The 19,326-nt window shown below is 44.4% G+C and overlaps 1 protein-coding gene across 3 annotated transcripts; it reads left to right on the top strand.

Annotated features, from left to right (window-relative positions):
• Positions 1–2,152: 2,152 nt before the first annotated feature.
• On the top strand, positions 2,153–19,044 carry PARK7 (Parkinsonism associated deglycase). Of its 3 annotated transcripts, none has more exons than XM_019976629.2 (7): positions 2,153–2,309; positions 3,194–3,356; positions 4,930–5,031; positions 6,854–6,913; positions 7,775–7,844; positions 12,660–12,746; positions 18,662–19,044. In XM_019976629.2, exons 2-7 carry the CDS (start codon positions 3,267–3,269, stop codon positions 18,820–18,822), a joined length of 570 nt encoding a protein of 189 aa, XP_019832188.1. In that variant the 5' UTR covers positions 2,153–2,309; positions 3,194–3,266; the 3' UTR covers positions 18,823–19,044. The 3 variants fall into 3 exon arrangements, with proteins under 3 accessions (XP_019832188.1, XP_019832189.1, XP_070624373.1); XM_019976630.2 differs by lacking the exon at positions 2,153–2,309 and adding an exon at positions 2,323–2,434; XM_070768272.1 differs by lacking the exon at positions 2,153–2,309 and adding an exon at positions 2,508–2,647.
• The last annotated feature ends 282 nt before the right edge of the window (positions 19,045–19,326 follow it).

Raw genomic sequence — 19,326 nt, 5'->3', positions numbered from 1 at the left:
GAATGAAATTGGGGAGGGCTGTAGTGGTTTTTTTTCATTGGCTGCAATTATGGGCAGCTTGTTGCTGTGTCAAAAGGAAATTTTCTTTCTTTCCCCGAGCCTGTGAGGTGCAGTGAGTGATATGTGTATTAGACCCTCCCTTCATGGTTTCCCCACTCCACTCTGATTTAGGTTTCCTTTGTGCATTTTCACAAGATTACAATTTCAATAAATTAATTAATCAAGCATGGACATACATCAATTTATTGCATTTACTTGTGCTTCACAGACATTTCGTTTTTTACAAATGGAACGTTTGTGGCAACCCTGCATCAAGCAAACCTACCAATGCCGTTTTCCCAACGGCATTTGCTCCCTTTGTGTCTCTGTGGTGCACTTTGTTAATTCTCCCAGAACTGTAAGTGGAGCCTGAAGATGACTCAGTTGCTGTAATATCGTGATAAAACTTTATCTTCAGATGAGATGAGATGTAACTTTTTACGGATGAGCAAAGTAAGTGGTTTCTTGAGTGGGAATATACTTCTGGTGAAGACACTGTGAAATTGAAATGACAAGGGATTTATAAAATGACAAACTTAGCTGACAAAGCAGTAGCGGGGTTTGAGAGAATTCCGATTTTAAAAAAGCTTTGCCGTGGGCAAAATTTTACCAAATAGTATTGCGTGATAGAATGACTCCTTCTATCTCTGCATTCCTTCTAAGGGGAGTGCAGAGAAAAAGAGTGCGAGCCGGGCATTCAGGCAAGAAAAGAGAAATTTATTAGAGGGAAATGAGAGGGAGACTGGCCCTTGAGGAGAACTATTGTCCTCCCTTTCTGGTGAGGTCTTTCTTATATCCCACCAATGAAAAATTTTCTGAAGGGATGGTTAATTTTTAGCCTGTAGTTAAGTCCTGTGGTCATGTAGCTGGAGGTCTGGAATCTGGTGGTCTCGCAGCTTTGAGAAGATAGGCGCCAGTGACAAACCAGAATGTTATTTGGGCAATTTGGTCAGTCTCAAGGATCACTGTGATTTTATTCTTTGTTTGCCAGGTCAACATAATGAGCCACGTTAACAATGAGACCCCCCACCCCCCCCCAGCAATGTGGGCCTTATCACTTCAGGAAAGAGCCAATTGATCCAACAAATTTTATTAAGAAATTGCCACAGCCACCCCCAACCTTCAGCAAGCATCACCCTATACTGTCAGTCATCAATATCCCAGGTTCCACCAGCAAAACCCTTTCATCAGGAAAAAGATAGGACTCATTAGCTCAGTTGATGGCTAGCATTTTTTAGGAATATTTTTTAAATAAAGCATATACTGTTATTAAGACATAATCCTATTGCATACTTAACAGGCTACATATAACTTGCATTATGCACTGCTGCTGCTGCTGCTAAGTCGCTTCAGTCGTGTCCGACTCTTTGCGACCCCATAGACTGCAGCCCACCAGGCTCCCCAGTCCCTGGGATTCTCCAGGCAAGAACACTGGAGTGGGTTGCCATTTCCTTCTCCACATTATGCACTAGAAAACAAAAAAAAACTGGTCTGAAACCCAATCTAGTGTCCCTGACTTCGGTGTTCAGCTCCTATTCAAATCCTGTGGATGCAGTATTAAACTCTATTAAAAATACTATTATGAGAACCAAATACACGTGAAATTAGCCACTAGCCAAATCAGTCACAGAGAAACTGGGGGGACCTTAAAGAGTCATAAAAGAGTGGAGGTGACTGGACAACGCGCGCCAAGAAACAGAACAATGCAAAGAAAGCCCCGAGGGCACAGAGGAAGCAAGAAGGAACTATTTTATTTTGTGAAAATGCGGGTTTAAAGCAAACCCACGCGGCTCTCCAGACGAGCACAGAGAAAAACGTCTGGCTTGCAGGCATGAAAAACGGGTTAAATTCAGCGCGCGCTGGGGGCACGCTGGGCCGTCCCTCGGATGCGGGAGATTTCGGGAGAATGCGTGAGTTTAGAAGACTCCGCTTTCGCTTGTTGTTTCAAATGGAATCAAGCCTAGGCGTACAATCTACACGCAGAAGGGCAGGAGGTACCGCACGTTCCCCAAGGTGAGTTCGGCCGGATATGACATCACGCGAGGCGAGCCACGTGGGTCTGCGCAGTGCGGGACTGAGGAGCCACGCAGGGCGGCGCGCGCCTGCGCAGTGCGGGGCTGAAGGCCAAGCCTGACGGCGCGCGTGCGTGCCGGCGTGCGTGCTTGCGTGCGTCCCGGTTTAGTGCGGTACTGGCCCAGTCGTCACTGGCGCAGAATTGCTGACGGAACGGGCCGAGGCTGGCTGGCTGTGGGAAGAGAGGCGAGGTTCAGGTCTGGGCCATGGGGAGCGCGGCGCAAGCTCAGGTCGTCGGGGCACGGGCCGCCCGCTGGACCCGTAGAGGGTCCCCGAAGCGGCGCGGACCCGGCCGCGTCTGAGGAGGAGGCGGTCTCCCAGGGTTCGCAGAGGGCGCCGTTCGCTCGCCAGCGTAGTAGCAACGCTGAAGCTTCTAGAATTTGCGTGCATAACATCGCACCAGCTTGGAGCTAGTTAATGTTGTTTGTTGACATCGTTTACTAAAATCTGTGATGCATGGGAAACAAAGTCCAGAAAAATAGGCTAACAGCGATTCAGACCCCGGCACAGCGGCTGTCGTTTACGAGAGAGCTAAGTGCGAAGAATCTATCAGGATTGACTGTAGCGTGGGGGAATTACCATTTTTCTCCGTTTTTTTTTTTTTTTTAAAGCGTGTTCAAATATGTAACACTGTTAACCGCCCCCGAAAATTTAGTGCAGTTACTGGAACTAAAAAATAAAATCCCCTCCAAAAATCTCAGGGGGTAATTGCTAAAGACAGTATTTCTTTTTTTATCCATGAAGTTCAGCCTTTTCTATGTGAAATAGTACTTGAAAAAAGGCGGCTTTGTATTTCCCTCTCCCTGAATTGTGTGAAATGGAAGGCCTATGTGCTTAGGTGTTGGAAAGCTTCATTTACAATATATTAGAAATTAGATTTTTATAAACGTGATGAAATCTGAACATTAACCAACGTGTTGGCAATCTTGCTGTGATGTCATCTCAAAAAAACAGGAACTGAAGTTCTGTTTAAGTCAATATTAACCAAAAATGCTGTTTTATTGTGTTTGCCTATCAAAATCTTTTCCCTGGGAAGCACTTGGTTACTCTGCTTAAAAGTGTTCCTTAATCTTGTTTTTAGGTCTTCTACGGTTGCAGTGAAAGTTTCTTGAAAATCTTGTTTTAATTGAGTCTTTAATAAATACAACGTAAAAATGGCTTCAAAAAGAGCTCTAGTCATCCTGGCTAAAGGAGCAGAGGAAATGGAGACGGTTATCCCTGTAGATGTCATGAGAAGAGCTGGAGTAAGTCCCTCAAAGTTTTTTAGCCCTCCTCCGTTTGAAAGCATTTTTGAATTCTTATAAGTAATTTTGGATAAAGTAGTGTTGAATGTTCTTAGTGAAATATTTCAAACATACGCAACAGTACAGAGGCTGTGTAATAATTACTTGTCTGCAACTTAATAGTTAACATTTTACTATATTTTTTTCAGACTTGTTTTTTGAAGATACAAATGTTTTAAAGGAATAAACATTGCAAAGCTCTCTTTATTTCCCTAATTCAATTCCCTTTCTGGCCCCAGAAATAACTGCTCTCCTCACAGTGATGTGAATCCAGCCCAAGCATGTCTAAAGTAACATTAGACTGTGGTTCTCACTCTGCATATCTGCATTATAAACCTTTATACGCCCACATAACCATAGTGAATGCTTAAGTAGCCTTTACTGAATGGTGGATACCATTCTAAGCATTTATACTAGTTTTTAAAACGTTAAAACCACCCTAAGAGTTATTGCCAACCTCTTGTTACAGTTGAAGAAACAGGCAGAGAAGCAGTCAGTGAATGAATCAAGTATTTAAATAAGTGAACTAATCACATTGTAGTAAAGAATGTAGATGCGATTTATTTAAAACTGCTGCTTAATATTGCACTATGGGAATATGCCCAGTCTCCATTCCTCTGTTGCATTGTTTTACAGCATTATAGTGCTGTAATACTTTTTTTTTGGTCGTTCTGGTTTTATTGAGATATAATCAACATATAGCATTGTGTAAGTTTAAGGTGTACAGCATACTTAAATATATCATGAAATGATGACCACAATAAGTTTAGTGAATATCCATCATCTTGTATCAATACAAAAGTAAAGACGTAAAAGAAAAATATTTTTTTCCTATCGTGAGGACTCTTAGGAATTACTCTTAAAAACTTTTGCATATTAAACATAACAGTATTAATTGTACCTATCCTGTTGTACATTAGTTTCTAATCCTTATTTATCTTATAGCTGAACATTTGTAATATTCTTGTGCAGGTTTTTCTTGTTTAAAGATATGAAAGTTTTTCTAGGCTCTGAGCCTGAAAGGAATTACTACTTGCATATATGATGTTACTAGATTTTGTCAAGTGACTCTCCAAAGTACTGATATTTGGGCCCACCAGCAGTGAGAAAAATTCCTATTGTTCTCAGTATTGTCAGCTTTGTGAATTTTTGCAGGGCAGTGGAGTAGTATTTCATTGTCTTAACTTGCATTTCTACCTTATGAAAATACCAGGAGGATTAAATGGCAACAGCAACTTTGCAAGGTGTTTTATCGATAGGATGATCATATGATTTATCACACAGACAAGAACACTTGTAAAAGAAAGGAGGCTAAGCAGATGGGTACTGGGACAGCATCTTTAATTCATACTGTCAGACCAACTGGGACAGATTAGTGGTTAAATATATTTAGCCAACTTAATAGCCTAAAGTCAGCATGGTTTTGTTGCAGTATTTCCTGCCAGGTTATTTTAAAACACAGGCCAGTTGTGAAAATGTTACTCTAAATTTATGTTCAGTGTTCTTAAATATCATGATGACGTCTTCCTCTTAGATTAAGGTCACCGTTGCAGGTCTGGCTGGAAAAGACCCGGTACAGTGTAGCCGAGATGTTGTCATTTGTCCTGATGCCAGTCTGGAAGATGCAAAAAAAGAGGTTTGTTCTCTAGATTTGGAATCGTTCCTTCCTACCGCTTCTTTATCAGTTTCTTGAACTCTGTCTTAACTACATCTAAAACTGTCATTAGCGCAGACTTATTTTAAGAAAGTTACTTTGCTTAGAGGTCTTCAGCACTAAATTAAGTCCTGGGGAGTGGAGAACTTTGCCTTTTTCCACTCTGTATCCTCAGAACCTGGCAGGTCCCTGACCTCATGTGTTTGGTGTGGGTGGATGGGCGGGACACCATCACTAGTGTTCTGGCTCATACAGGCAGCCTTGCCTCCTTCTGTAACTACATTACTTAGTATGAGAGTCACCTGCACATTTCCCATTCATTTCTTACCCTTTATTCGAAAGCTGTTTCTTATCTTTCCTTTATCAGTGACACAGATGTGGGGTTATGTGATTCATTTTACACGGAACAACTCATACTTGATTTGTGGTTGGATTAAAGGAGGAGTGAGTTCTCCTTAAATTGTGTCATTTTTTCAGTATCTTCAGAATTGAGGTTCTTCCTTTTATGGGGAACCAACGCTTTTGGGAATCCGTCAAGAGCTGTGGTCCCTTTCCTCAGAAGCATGCCTGCCCACACATACCAGCCACTTGAGCCTGCGCTTTCACGGGGCTCAGGCTTCAAGGGCCAATGTGATAGAAGTGTGGGGTGCACCCTTTTAGAGCAGGGATGGGGCAGATCACCACCCATGACAGCTTTTCTGTGCTATGAGGAGCCTGGGCGTAGAATTCCCTGTGCCTGGCTCTCCTCAAAAGCATAGAAAAATGTATTCCTCTCTGATAAATTCACATATCTCAGTGCTAGATTGTGAAGTTTAAGAATGTTGATATTTTGTAGTTGTTGGATCTCTAAATAGGAGGTTAGAAATGAGAGAGTAGCAGTAAGTGTTTCTTCCCTGTTCTTTTTTGTCCTGTAGGGTCTGGGTGTTCTGGAATAGTGGTTACATTTTGTGTCTGTTTATTGTTCAGTTTCTAAATGGAGTGAAAGAAATTTTCATACTTCACAGATTTTAAGTTTTGCTTGGCTTTGAAACAACATAGGACATTTCATAGTCTTTAAAAGTAACTAAATAGTATATGTTGGAGTAAAAATGTATTTTTCATTTTGTTGTTTGCTTAATGACTAAATTTTTTTAAAAACTTTTTTAACATTTTAAGATACTGTATTAAATCAATTTCTATTTCATAATTTAAGCAAGTTTGAAATCATTAGATTTCTAGGGTGTTTTAGTATCTGAGATAATAAAATATTGTGTCATTTTTTTTAATACCCCAAGTTCCATTTTACTTAAGGTTAAAACATTCTTTTGTGCCTTCTAGAGTTTTTTTTTAATTTATTACTGTGTACATTCTTGTTGAAAAATAATCCATACAATGTAGACAAACACAAAGTCACGTGTTACTGTTAATGTCCCTTTCTTATTCTTCCCTTCCTTGCTCCCTGCATCAGTTGGCAGTTTCCTTTGTCCATGAGTATCTATACTGTACACATGTATGGGGGGGGGGGGTGTGTTTGTGTGTAGACACACACATATGCATTCACGTACATTTATTGTTTTTACAAGAATGAGATCATGCTACACCTGGAATTCTGCAGCACAGACATCATTTCGTGTTACTAGTATATGGAGGTTTTCTGCATTGTTGGCTAGTTACAGTAGTCCATTGTAGAGAAACTTTGATTTATTTAACTTTCTCTATGAACAATATTTTTGCTGTGACCATATTTAACATGTGAATGTGTTACTGTTTAATGCACATTTCAAATAAAACATTTTCACTTTTCTTATTTTTTAAACTGTTACAGGGACCTTATGATGTGGTGGTTCTTCCAGGAGGTAATCTGGGTGCACAGAATTTATCCGAGGTAAAGTATGTAAAGAGAGTATTCCAACATCTTGTATTCTGTTGTTTTTGTTATTAAAATATTTCAGGAAGGAGGCTGTGAATAGAATAGGAAAAGATGAACAAAACGGTGTTCCAGCTTAATTTTTTAAAAAGTCATTTCTAATAACATCTACTGTAGAAGTAAGCAGAATTGGTGGAACAGTTGTGAATAGATTCTGTGAATAGAGTCCAAATGTAAGATTACTGCCCCCCTCCAATAGCAACAGAATGATTTATTTTGTGCTTGTGAAGGGTTAAGCATTGAAAGGTAAGAGGTTGGCTGTCTATTCAGCCATTGGAGTGAGGGAGATTGCAGGGGCCTAGAGCTGCCAGCTTGAATGAGAAATGGTATAAAGGAAGCCACTGTTTCTTCTGTTATGTCAAGCATCAGCCTGCAGGAGGGAAGAGAAAAGGAGATGAGAGAGTCAGGGACTTCATGAGACAGAAACTCATGAACCAGGTCAAGTCAGTCATTTGGGACCTTGGGGCACTCTCCTCACTTTGCTATCTGAAAAAAAAGCCCAAACAGCACCTTTCCTCTTTGCTGTATCCCTAGAGTATAAGATGGCAAAGGTTAGCATGCCCAAGGGAAATAGTTTTCTCATCTTATCTTTAAACATCTTTAAGGAGAGGGTACCCTTTTCTATATAAACGTTGTGGTTGGGTTTAAGCCTGTAGAAACACTATGAATTTGATAGTTTTCATATTGAGGATTTAGCAATGTTGTTGAAAAACAGATGGAAGTTGTTGTGGTTAAGCTAAAACCAGATTCTACCAAAGTTTCTAGCCGAGATTGGCTGTGGCTTAATGACAACTTGATGTACTTTGGTTCTCTGACTAGTCCGCTGCTGTGAAGGAGATACTGAAGGAACAAGAGAAGAGGAAGGGCCTCATCGCTGCCATCTGTGCAGGTAACCTCAGGCCAGCCCCTGTCCAAGGGTGTCTTCAGTTCAGTCGCTCAGTCGTGTCCGACTCTTGTGACCCCATGAATTGCAGCAGCTTGCTTCAAAATACACATGACAGGGTTGTCTTTGAGTACAAGGTTGTGTTCCCAGTACTTCTTCCACTTCCTGAAGCATGAAGGGCTTCTGTGTCAGTGTGTTTAGTTGGGGGCATGAGGTTGGTATCATGTCAGAAGTGACTGCAGTTACTCCGTTTTCTGCCTCTCCCTGCCTTTGGTGTGCATTTTGTGGAACCTATTGTTTTCTATGTATGATGGACCTGGAGGAAAGCAAGGCCCCTCTGGAATTCAATAAACAGTTGTTCCAGCCAGTCCCAGTGCCAGAGAGGACTTCTGCCAGGACAAGGTCAGCAAGAATCAGGCCAGCGTTAACAATCACAGATCTGCCCTGAGCTTGCCCCGGGGGCTTCCCACCTGATCCTCAGTGTTCAGCTCCAAGTCTGAGGTACTGTATGTTCTCTGCCACATGATTCAGAGTAAGGATGGTGGTGCTTTGCAGGGGTCCTCACATCTTTGAGACCTAGTAATATCAGTCCTTTGGTTTTTGATACCATTTTAAAGTCCATTCATTTTGCTCTAATAGATGATATTCCACCATCTTCCATTTTTTTCATAGTGTAATTTTGGCAGGTGCCTGTGGCTCAGATGGTAAAGCGTCTGTCTACAATGCGGGAGACCTGGGTTCGATCCCTGGGTCGGGAAGTCTCTGGAGAAGGAAATGGCAACCCACTCCAGTACTTTTGCCTAGAAAATCCCATGGACGGAGAAGCCTGGTGTCCATGGGGTCACAAAGAGTCGGACACGACTGAGCGACTTCACTTTCGCTTTCCTTATTCATAGGTCTTCATTAAATGTTTTATCAAGAGAACAGATAAGCAAATGAATGGATGGTTAGACAAAATGACACGATATTTTGTTCAATACGGTAGACTTTTTAAAAGAGATCATAGTCATAGGCTGGGGGTCTGGGGACTGTGCCTTAGAGCAGTCGTTCTCACAGTCTTTCCAGAGGGTTTGTAAGGGCAGAGCAGATACTGCTCACACATTATTTGCCTTTTTACTTTTAATTCTCATAGGAATTACATCAGAGAATGACAATGGCATCATTCAGGCATGGCTTGTGTGCTGAGTGTTCTTAGCTCATAAACCTTTCAAAATTTAATTTCTGGCATGGCAGTTACTGATAAATATAACTCACACTAATAGCTGAAGGGACCCTAAGACTTGAGTGTGTGAGAACCCCCAAGTAAGAGACCAGGAAGGACTGAGGGGCATCCACCTGGCAGTCCTTGTCTTTGGGTTCCAGTCAGTACTGACCTCTGACCTGCCCTTGTGGCTTAAGGATTTCTTTGCTAAAAGACACTGAAGCCCAAGTAGCTGCACTGCTCCTTAAGGAGGAAGACATCAGTTAGTTCAGTCACTCAGTCATGTCCATATCTTCGCGACCCCATGGACTCTAGCACGCCAGTCTTCCCTGTTCATTACCAGCTCCCAGAGCTTGCTCCAACTCAGTCATGTCCATTGAGTCGATGATGCCATCCAACCATCTCATCCTCTGTTGTTCCCTTCTTCTGCCTTCAATCTTTCCCAGCATCAGGGTCTTTTCCAGTGAGTCAGTTCTTTGCAGCAGGTGACCAAAGTATTGGAGTTTCAGCTTCAGCATCAGTCTTTCCAGTAAATATTTAGGACTAATTTCCTTTAGGATTGACTGGTTTACTGTCCAAGGGACTCTCAAGAGTCTTCTCCAACATCACAGTTCAAAAGCATCAGTTCTTCAGCACTCAGCTTTCTTTATGGTCCAACTCTCACATCCATATATGACTACTGGAAAAACCATAGCTTTGACTAGATGGACCTTTGTCAGCAAAGTAATGTCTGTGCTTTTTAATATGCTGTCTAGGTTGGTATTAGCTTTTCTTCTAGAGAGCTCTTCAAGAAGATTAGCGACACCAAGGGAACATTTCATGCAAAGATGGCCATAATAAAGGACAAAAACAGTATGGACCTAACAGAAGTAGAAGATACTAAGAAGGAGGAGGACATAGGTGGTATTAGTTGAATATGGACTTAGTCCAGTCCACCCTCACCCCACCTCACCCCACCCCACCCCACATGCTGACCCCTCACCTCTGTCGCATTCTTTGTGCTTAGTGCTTAGACCAAAGAAAAAAAGGAAGGGTTTGCGTTGGGTTTGTTCCCTTAGGACAGCTGAAAGTAAAAAATCACATGTCAGTTTGTCATTTTGTGTCACTGAAGTAGCAGAATCCTGAGCTGCTTCTGGTTCCCAGTGTTGTGCTGAGGCAGGATCGACTCCCAGGCTGTCAAGGCATGCAGCCCTTATCATTTACATCCATGCTGTAAAGTAAACGGCGCTGGTAACATGTCGTCTGGTTGAATGTCCTGCACTGCTCTGCTGGGTGCTGCAGAAGACCAGAGAAGTGTGATCGTGTGTTGAGGAGAGATTGGAATGAGCAATGGCAGAGATTCAGATGTTTCAATCAGTAGATGAGAACAAGATGAAGCTTACACTTAGGGGTTGGGAACAGTTTACTGAACTGAAGGAATGTTAGCTTAACCCCTAATACTGAGTGAAAGTGAGAGAAAGAACCTGGAAGGGAGGCTTTCTGGAGAAATAAAATGAGATTAGGGGAGAGGGGGAGGCGTGAGGGGTATGGAAGCCAGTTGGCAGGTGCTGGGCTCCAGGTACAGGCTCAAGCTCTGGGACGCCTGGAGAGGCTAGGACCCTTTCCATAAGTAACCACATGGTGGCGCTGTTGACTTTGCCTCTGGTCCTCCGGGGTGATTCTGTCCACTGTGCCCTCTGCTCCCAGCGCAGAGCTGGACCCTTATGTATTTATATATATATAATTTATTTACTTTTGACTGTGTGCTGGGTCTTCATTGCTGTACAACCTTTTCTCTAGTTGAAGAGAGCAGGGACTAGTCTCGGTTGTGGTACACAGGCTTCTTATTGCGGTGGCTTCTCTTGTTGTGGAGCACAGGCCCTGGGCTTCAGTAATTGGGCATGTGGACTCACGTGGGCTCGGTAGTTGTGGTTCTCGGGCTCTAGAGCACAGGCTCAGTAGTTGTGCACTGACTCAGCTGCTCTGTGGCATGTCGGATCTTCCCAGATCTGGGATGGAACCTGTGCCTCCTGAAGTGGTAGGTGGAGTCCTTACCCCTGAGCCACCAGGGAAGCCCCCAACTAGGATTCTCATGCCCAGAAAGCCATAATTTTGAATTTACCATACATTTATTAACATCATTATAGGTAACAATTTTATCACCTGGAGGGAGCAACCTAAAAATTCCTAACTCACCGTATGACCACTGTCCTCAAGTATGATCCATCATCTCTTGAAATTTGCTCTAAAATGTACTGGAGAAAATGATTGTTTCTTAAAACCTCACAAAATAAGAAAGATAATGAATCCATTCAAATAAAATTGAGTGATAATTATGACAGACTTTTAAAATTTGCTTCCAAACACAGCTCTTATATACAGAATACAAGTAAGGAGGGAGGCGACATCAGGCATGTTTAAGAGACTTTTGATGTAAGTTATAAATGAGGACTTGGTCTAAAACCGACACTTGATGTTAGACCGACAGCTTATGTAATTAGATGATACTTGTTTGATATTCCTGTTAGTAGCTGCTAAGATCTTGAGTTGCCCGTAGGTCTGTTTATGTAACTACTTTTTCCTTGGAACCGTGTTGAAATATGAAAGGTCAGAAGAGCGAGTGCTTGGGTTTGCTGGAGCTAAAAGTGCGCGAGTCTGTCTTGGGACCTTAGCTGAAGTGCCCTAACTATTTAGAAGGTCACAGTGTTTTTCTGAAGTTTTTTAGGTTTGACATGAGGTGTTAGTAAGTTTTTGTTTTTTTTAATTTTTGGTGACTTAGAGAAAAAAGGTAGAGGGACTCCTTTTTTAAAAAAAATAGATTTAAAATAACAAAAAGTAAGAAATCTTTCTGATTTTAGTCTCTAATTGAGAATTGTTACAAGATGATTTATCAGTAAAGTTGACCACTCATTAAAGTCTCAAGTTGGCACCTGCATTTTTTTTTTTAACCTTCATTTTAAGAGAGACAGTGTAGAGGACCACAGTGGACATTTGTGCTGTACTCTTCTCTTCAGTGCGTGGTTGTAAAAAGAAACGCCAGCACCTCTGTGTCTCAGCCATGTAGGCATTTCATGGCTGTCTCCTGTGGGGCTGGGAAAATGTCACATTCAGTTTAATATAGTCATTTAATATATGCCACCTGATACATTTGGGTAGATGGGTGAGTGCTTATCTTTCATTTTCAAGTAGAAAAGTAAAATTAGTCCATGAAGTAGCAGTCAAGCCCAGAGGTTCAGAGCATGCTGGTTGCGTTCAATATATAACTAAGTCTTCCATTTGCAAAGAGGCAAGACATTTAACCCTTGATGGTCTCCCATTCTTTGTACCCCTGGTACACTTGCAACCTGTTCCTTGAGGGGGCATGGTTTGTTTATCTGTTTGCTCCTTAGGTATAAAGGTAAATCTTTCTGATTAAGTGGTTATTGAAGTGTTTTGAGTTTGTACATTTTTGCCACACGTGTTCTGCAGATGGTTGATTATAAACATACTTTACCTCTCATACTAGTAAGTGTTTAGTTTTAGAATCATAAGTATATTTTTAGGTAAGAGCCCCCTGATTCAAAGAATGCTCTTGTTGCTGCAGTTTTTAAAACATGGGTTTTTCTGTGTACACACTTAAATCTCTTTATTCATCTTTTTAGGTCCTACAGCTCTGCTGGCTCATGAAATAGGTTTTGGAAGCAAAGTTACAACACACCCACTTGCTAAAGACAAAATGATGAACGGAAGTAAGTACATGCTTACGTTCTAACGTGCAGAAAGACCTACTCAGAAAGCTGTGGTGTGACGTTGTCTCCCACTTGGAAGATTTTTTGTACATAGGGGTTCTCTGTGGGTTGGGTTGTGATGTGTTCCTCACTTTCTTTGCAAGTGTTTTAATGAGAAAGACCGGCTAATGGGGTGAGTCTCTGTGTGCAGGTTGCCTAACAGGGTACAGGGGCTGAGCCAAAGGCCAGCCGGGTTCCTTGTGGTCACAGATTGAAGTGGTTGCAAATGCCAGTTTAACTAGTTTGCTAAATACTTTGCCAGCAGTCTGAGGATAAAATTTAAACCTTGGTGGCAATTTCAGAGGGTGCCCTTTTGCCCACAGTCCAGAGTAAAATGGACATTGCTCCCTTCCTGCAGAGGAGGCCTGCTCCTTCATTGACAGGTTCCTTTGTAAATATTAATATCAGCCAGACATTTAACTTTTATGCATTTATTTTTATAAAAACAATTTTCTATTCATGGTAAAAAAAGAAAAAAACAAAACAAGCAGTACAGAAAGGAATGAAATAAAGGTAAATGATTCGCTTCTCTCTGACTTCCCTACCTCCTTTCTACTTTTCAGAGGTAACTTCTGTTAGGTTTCCTGTGTAACTCTAGAATTTTCTCTGTACATACTCATTATCCTTTGTAGTTTAATGTTTTTACTCAAATGAGAGCTACTAAATATGTTCTGCAGCTTGCTTTTCAAACCTAACATTATACCTTTCTTTTCCCCTAACTTATCATTTCTCTAATGTTACTTGGTACTTGGAGGTTATGTTTTTAAAAACGCATGTCGTCTCTGCCCTCCAGGAGTTAATATCTTGCAAAGACATGTGCACCAAATTTAAAAATGCATCAAATTTCAAATTACGAGGCAGTGTATAGTTAGGGGCACAGCAGGGTCACTGTGACCCTGGCTGTGCAGCTGTGTCACGATGGATGCTGCCTCAGAAACAGTGCTTCTTGGTGTGTGGTTCAGAGCACCAGCCAGGAAGTGTCTTCCTCTGCCACCTGTGCCTGGCGTGCATATCGAAGGGAGCAGAGACCAAAACCTGTATAGAGAAAGGGACGTCACGCTGGGTGTGGATATGTGCAAGGGAATCAGAAATTCCCACTTGGAAATCATAAGTGGCTCAGCTGGCGTTTTACCAGTGGGGAGACTGGGTGACCAGCTCCATTTAAAACACCCGCTAACCAGCAGCCAGTGGCTACGTCAAAAGACTGATAATGTCAAGAGCAGACTTGAAAATAGCTGTGCCACTGATAGATTTTCTCGCTGTATCAGTTCTGCTCTGGACTTCCTCTGAACTAGAAGTAGGGAAGTCCATGTTCTTTCTTCGTTCATCCTTTCATAGGAAAGTAAAGTGATGCAGTTTTCATTTTACTGCCTTGTAAACCAACAGACCTTATGTTTTAAAGGAGTGTTAGGTTCACAGCAAAATTAAGCAAAGAGTACAGAGTTTCCATAAACCCTGTGTGCCCCCATCCCCACCTCCCTCCCCATCCGCTTCCTTTCCCCCCAAGACGGTACCTTTGTAACAGTCGATGAACCTACACTGACACGTCATCACCACCCAAAGTCCATAGTTTACCTTAGGGTTCACTCTTGGTGTTGGACATTCTGCATATTCTTAGATTTGATCCAAGGTAGTAGTGATGTCTTTTTTGAAAAATCTATAGTTGTTTTCTGGTTGATAGAAAGATAAATTGTCAATAAAACCTTCTATGTGAAATTTTTTTTTTTTTTTTTAAGGCTCTGACTTCTGGGCAATTTTTAATTTAGGGGTTTAGTTTACTTGGAGCTAATGGGGTTTTGGAGGGTCAGAAAGAGCAGAATCAGGCTTCCTTTAGCAGTAACGACTAGTGAGAAGGAAGAAATGAGTGGAACATGTTCCCCGTTATCTGCTCGTGTATCTTTGTGGCTCTTTCCTCGTAACACCTCAGGAAGACAAGGCTGATCAGAAATAGAAGAATATGAGATTGTTGACTCTTGGGCACTTACAGGGCACGTTCACATGTGTTATCTCGAGCCTGGCAGCCCAGGTACCCAGTAAGGCACGTATGGGCTTCACCGACGAAGGAACAGGCCGCTTGCCTGAGTTGGTCCGGAACTGGGGCCCCATGTCTGTCCACATGAGGCCCACACACACTGAAGTCACCAGGCGTTGGGTTCAGTCAGCAAGGCCTCTTGAAAGAAAAAGACATTTGCAGTGTCTGCATTCTGAGAAGTGGAGCTGTAATCACTTCCTGGGTGAGGAGGCCCTTCTGCTTGTCCTCATCGTGAACTTCAAATTAAGAGCAATGTGACATTTTTTACTTACATAAGCCATCCAATCTGAAGGACAGAGTGTTTCCATTTCTCAGCTTTAAAATAAAGAAGGGGTGACTTCAAAGATTTGTTCAGTTCTCATTTGTGTGGTTTACTGAGCGGTTGGATGCCGGCTCCCAGGACGAGCAGGGACTCCGGAGCAGATGACTCCAATGTGGCTCCAGCCCCACCCCTCCCTGCCCCCAAGGGCTGGTCCTGTGACCTCGCTGGGCCTCATTTTCCCCATCTGTCACCTGAGGAGGACCATAGGTAGCTCCTGCCTCTCGGGGCTGTTGACGGGCTCCATGAGGCAGTGTGTGTGACACACCTGGACGTCTGTGGGTCACTGAAGCTGTGTCAGAGGGCCCACCAGTCAGTGCCTGACTCTGCCTGGCTCTGGCTGAGTGCTGGGGATGCAGAGTGGACGGACCGCTATCGCCAGGGCTCAATCTGTTGGGGTTGGCATCATGCCCATTTTACAGAAGAGAAAAACAGGGAGGTCAGACAGCTGCTAACTAGCAGACTGAGGTTTGAATCTGGCAGACTGATACCTGAGCTGATGTGCTCAGGGGTCAGTGGCTTTTCTTGGAGGGGCTGGATAGTAATGATCTAGGGCTGTCTGGGCCACCGTGTCTCTGGGGCTCCCAGACCACGAAGGTGAGGGTGTGCAGGTGAAAGCGGCTGTTGGTTACTACCCTGTGGCCCCTAGCCTCCCCCGTTGCTTCATCTCTGGGCTTTGAGAGAGGCTTTGGGGTGTTTGCTTAAAGGTAAAAAGGAATGAACACCTCCTGCAGGTTGACCAGGAATGGACTGGCATGCGGGTGTCGTTTTTCTCCATCTTCACCGCTAGGTGGAAGTGCTCTGTAAGCAGACCTTTAGCTCTTCCTGACTGAGATTTTTGAGAAGAACCGGAATTTTTAAACATTTTTAACCAGTGTAATCCGTATGTGTAGTATTTTACCCACAAAGAGGTTGTTACCTGAATCATTCAGAGCCTTGCCTTCACTGCCTGTGTCTTGGTGTCCATCTCGGCTCCGGGTTCTCTACTTCAGCACTTGGGATGATCTCTAACCAACAGTAGATGAGGTTAGCTTAGGAAAACCACTCCCCTGCAGACCAGGGATCCCCTTTTCTTCTGTAGAAGGGTAACTGGGAGAGCGCTCCCGGACTGTCGTCAGTTGTTTCACTGGTGACTTGATTTGTAATGAGGAGAGGAAGCCCTGAAGCAGGGCAGTGGTGTTCATCCCTGGGAAAGGACGGGTTCGTAAGGACATGGTCTCTAAAGCTTGCTGGTGCAGCGGGAGCATCTTGCTCAGGTGCACTGTTCTGTGTAAGCATCAGACAAGCATTTCCTGAGTTCTTTGGGCTCTGGGGACAGAGAAGGGGACAAGATCAAGCCATGTTCTCGGGGCTCCTCAGAGGGGGAGGGGGCAGAGGTCGTGCAGTGCTGCAGGCCCAGCAGCAGGGACTGCAGGGATCAGGTGGGGCAGGATTGCATAGAGGACCCGTGTGGGCTTTTGACCCTGGCCCTGAATCTATTAGTCCATCATGTCCTGTCATTGAGCAGTGTCACCATGCAGCCAGGCAGCCAGGAGTCCTCATTGGTGTCTCCCCACGTCCAGTCCCTCTGCAAGGTCTTGGCATTTTATCTCCAAGATACACCTCGGGCCTCCATGTCCTCACCGTGGCCTCTGTCCCATCCAGGTCGCTGTTTACTCCCGTGGGTTCTTCTTTGTCTCCCCTCGGCTTCTTTCTGCCCTGTCTTTGTGCACAGGCTGGGCCTCAGGGCTTGTGTACCATGATGTGGAGTTGAGGGTCACTTCAAGATGCCAGAGAAAGCGGTGAAGGCTTCTCATGGGGGGCACCTGGGTATGCTCTGGTTTGCACTGTGGAACGTCCCCTGTTTGGTGGTGCTGAGAGTGGAGGGAAAGGCAGGAGGAAGGGGGTCTCTGCACGCAGAGGTCCTGCATTGAGGCAGCAGGCAGGGAGTGTTCATTCGATCTTTCCTTCACCTGACACTTGGGAGTACCTCCCTGGTGCCATTAGCGTTCTAGACTGGACGGGTAGGTGAGGGCTCAGCGTTGCACAGACCAGAGGTAAATGGGAGCCAGATGGTTTCCTGGGTGCTGGGAGGGTGCATGATAAGAGTGACCTGGGGGGCCTGGTGAGAGAGGGGTCCATGCTGAATTCAAAGGAGTGTTTCTGAGAGGAGCTTTCTGGGCAGAGGAAGCAGCCTGGGCAGTTCCTCCAGGGCCGGAAGGACTACAGTGCCCTCTGTAGCAGAGCTGCAAGCTTCAGGCGGGAGAGTGGGCCCTCAGGGCAGCTGCGGGGTCACGGGGCCAGGCCACGTGGGGTGCTGCTGCATGTGAGGAGTTCGGGCCTGGTGCTTGTGCAGTGGGAGGATTTGGTGACCGTCTGATGTGGAATGTGAGGGTGCAGGGTGGTTCAGGGAATCCCAGCTTTGAGCCCTCAGATCTCCTCGGAGGTGGTAGTGTTTACTTCATGAGAATATAGGAGCAGCCTGTTTTCTTATTACATTTGCAAAGATACAGCCAGCTGTGGCCTCCGAAAGCAGGCAGTGTCTGACGAGAAAGTAGGTTTCTCCCCACTTGCACCTCTCTCTCCCCACCCATGGCACATTGTGTGTGGTTTCTGCTTATTTGCTTTGGAGGCAGCAGAAAGTGTGCATCACCCAGGGGGTCAGTATATTACAGGTCGTTTCTGCCTTCAGCACTGGTTCCCCTACATCCCCCTTCCTCCAGCATTTTATAGGAAAGGAAAAGTAGTTTTCCCTTGTATCCTTCCGAGTTCTTGGTTGAGACCCTTGTTACAGGAGACAGGTGACTGGAGAAGAACGAAGTCTGTTGACATGTGTACTTGATGTTTGGGCTTCCCAGGTGGTGCTAGTGGTAAAGAATCCGCCTGCCAATGCAGGAGCCCTCATGGGGGCTGTGGGGGCTACAGCGGAGGCCTGGCAGGCTACAGGCCATGGGGTCACAGAGTCAGACACAGCCAAGCAACTAAGCACTAGAACTCATGTTTACATGGAAGAGCCCCAGGGGAAAATGAGTAACTCCCTGAGGTGGTTTAGAATTCTGGCTTAAATTCCATCTTAATGGGGAAAGGGGAGACAGGCCTCTCAGGGGAAGGTAATTGGCTTTTCAGAAAGATGAAGGGGCCCTTTGAAGAGTAGATGGGAGGAATGATAGTTTGTGACAAGGTTTGTCTGGGTGTAGTATCAGCTCCTGGTTTTCTCTTCTGATTGATAGAACTTCCCAGAGGGGATTTCTGATAGCTGCGTTCCTTTTGGACAGTCTGTGCTTAGGCAGGAAAGGGGATTCAGAGAAACCCTCTCTCTTTCTGTCCTGCTGTGTTCTGAGAGCTGGGGGTGCCTAATAGAGTTATGAGTGACTGGCTACAGTGTTGGTGTTGTGAGCTTTTGCTTTTTTTAAAATTTTGGCTCGTTTGTATTTTCATTGCTGTGAGGCAGTAGTGTGTGGTAAGGGAATGGAAGTGTCGAGTGGTGTTCATGGCTGTCCTACATAGCCCACGAGGATGTAACCCTTCTTTGTTTTTATTTCCCAGGTCATTACAGCTACTCCGAGAACCGTGTGGAAAAGGATGGCCTGATCCTTACCAGCCGGGGGCCAGGAACCAGCTTTGAGTTTGCTCTGAAGATCGTCGAGGTGCTGGTTGGCAAGGAGGTGGCCGACCAAGTGAAGGCCCCGCTGGTTCTTAAAGATTAAAGTGGAGAGGCTTGATGATGGGTCAGAGAGACAGGCCATTTGTAATCCAGCCTCGTTGTGTTCACTTTTAAAAGGTGGGGTGGTCACTGTATTGAGAAGCCATCCTCCTCACTCCCTCCCCATCCATTTGTGGCTCTGACATGACAGCTATGCAGAGATACCAGTTATATCCCCTCATTTCTGAACCTTGATTGCAAAATAAATAGGGCATTTAGCAAACTACCACCTGTTCCTTCTTTTCTCTCTGGTCTCTGTTTTCTTGTGTGAAACCAAGTGGTATCAGCTTCGTCTGCAGCTCGTAACTACTGTTCAGTCATGTCCAGCTTTTTGCAACCTCATGGACTAAAGCCAGCCTGGCTCCTCTGCCCATGGGATTCTTCAGGCAAGAATACTGGAGTGGGTTGCCGTGCCCTTCTGCAGGGGATCTTCCTGACCCAGGGATCGAACTCCAGTCTCCTCCATTGCAGGCAGGTTCTTCACCATCTGAACCATCAGCAAAACTGG

The sequence above is a fragment of the Bos indicus genome, chromosome 16, assembly GCF_029378745.1.
Source record: "Bos indicus isolate NIAB-ARS_2022 breed Sahiwal x Tharparkar chromosome 16, NIAB-ARS_B.indTharparkar_mat_pri_1.0, whole genome shotgun sequence".
In the NCBI taxonomy this organism is placed as follows: domain Eukaryota; kingdom Metazoa; phylum Chordata; class Mammalia; order Artiodactyla; family Bovidae; genus Bos; species Bos indicus.
The sequence above is the reverse complement of the archived record's forward strand: the minus strand, read 5'-3'. Positions and strand labels throughout refer to the sequence as shown.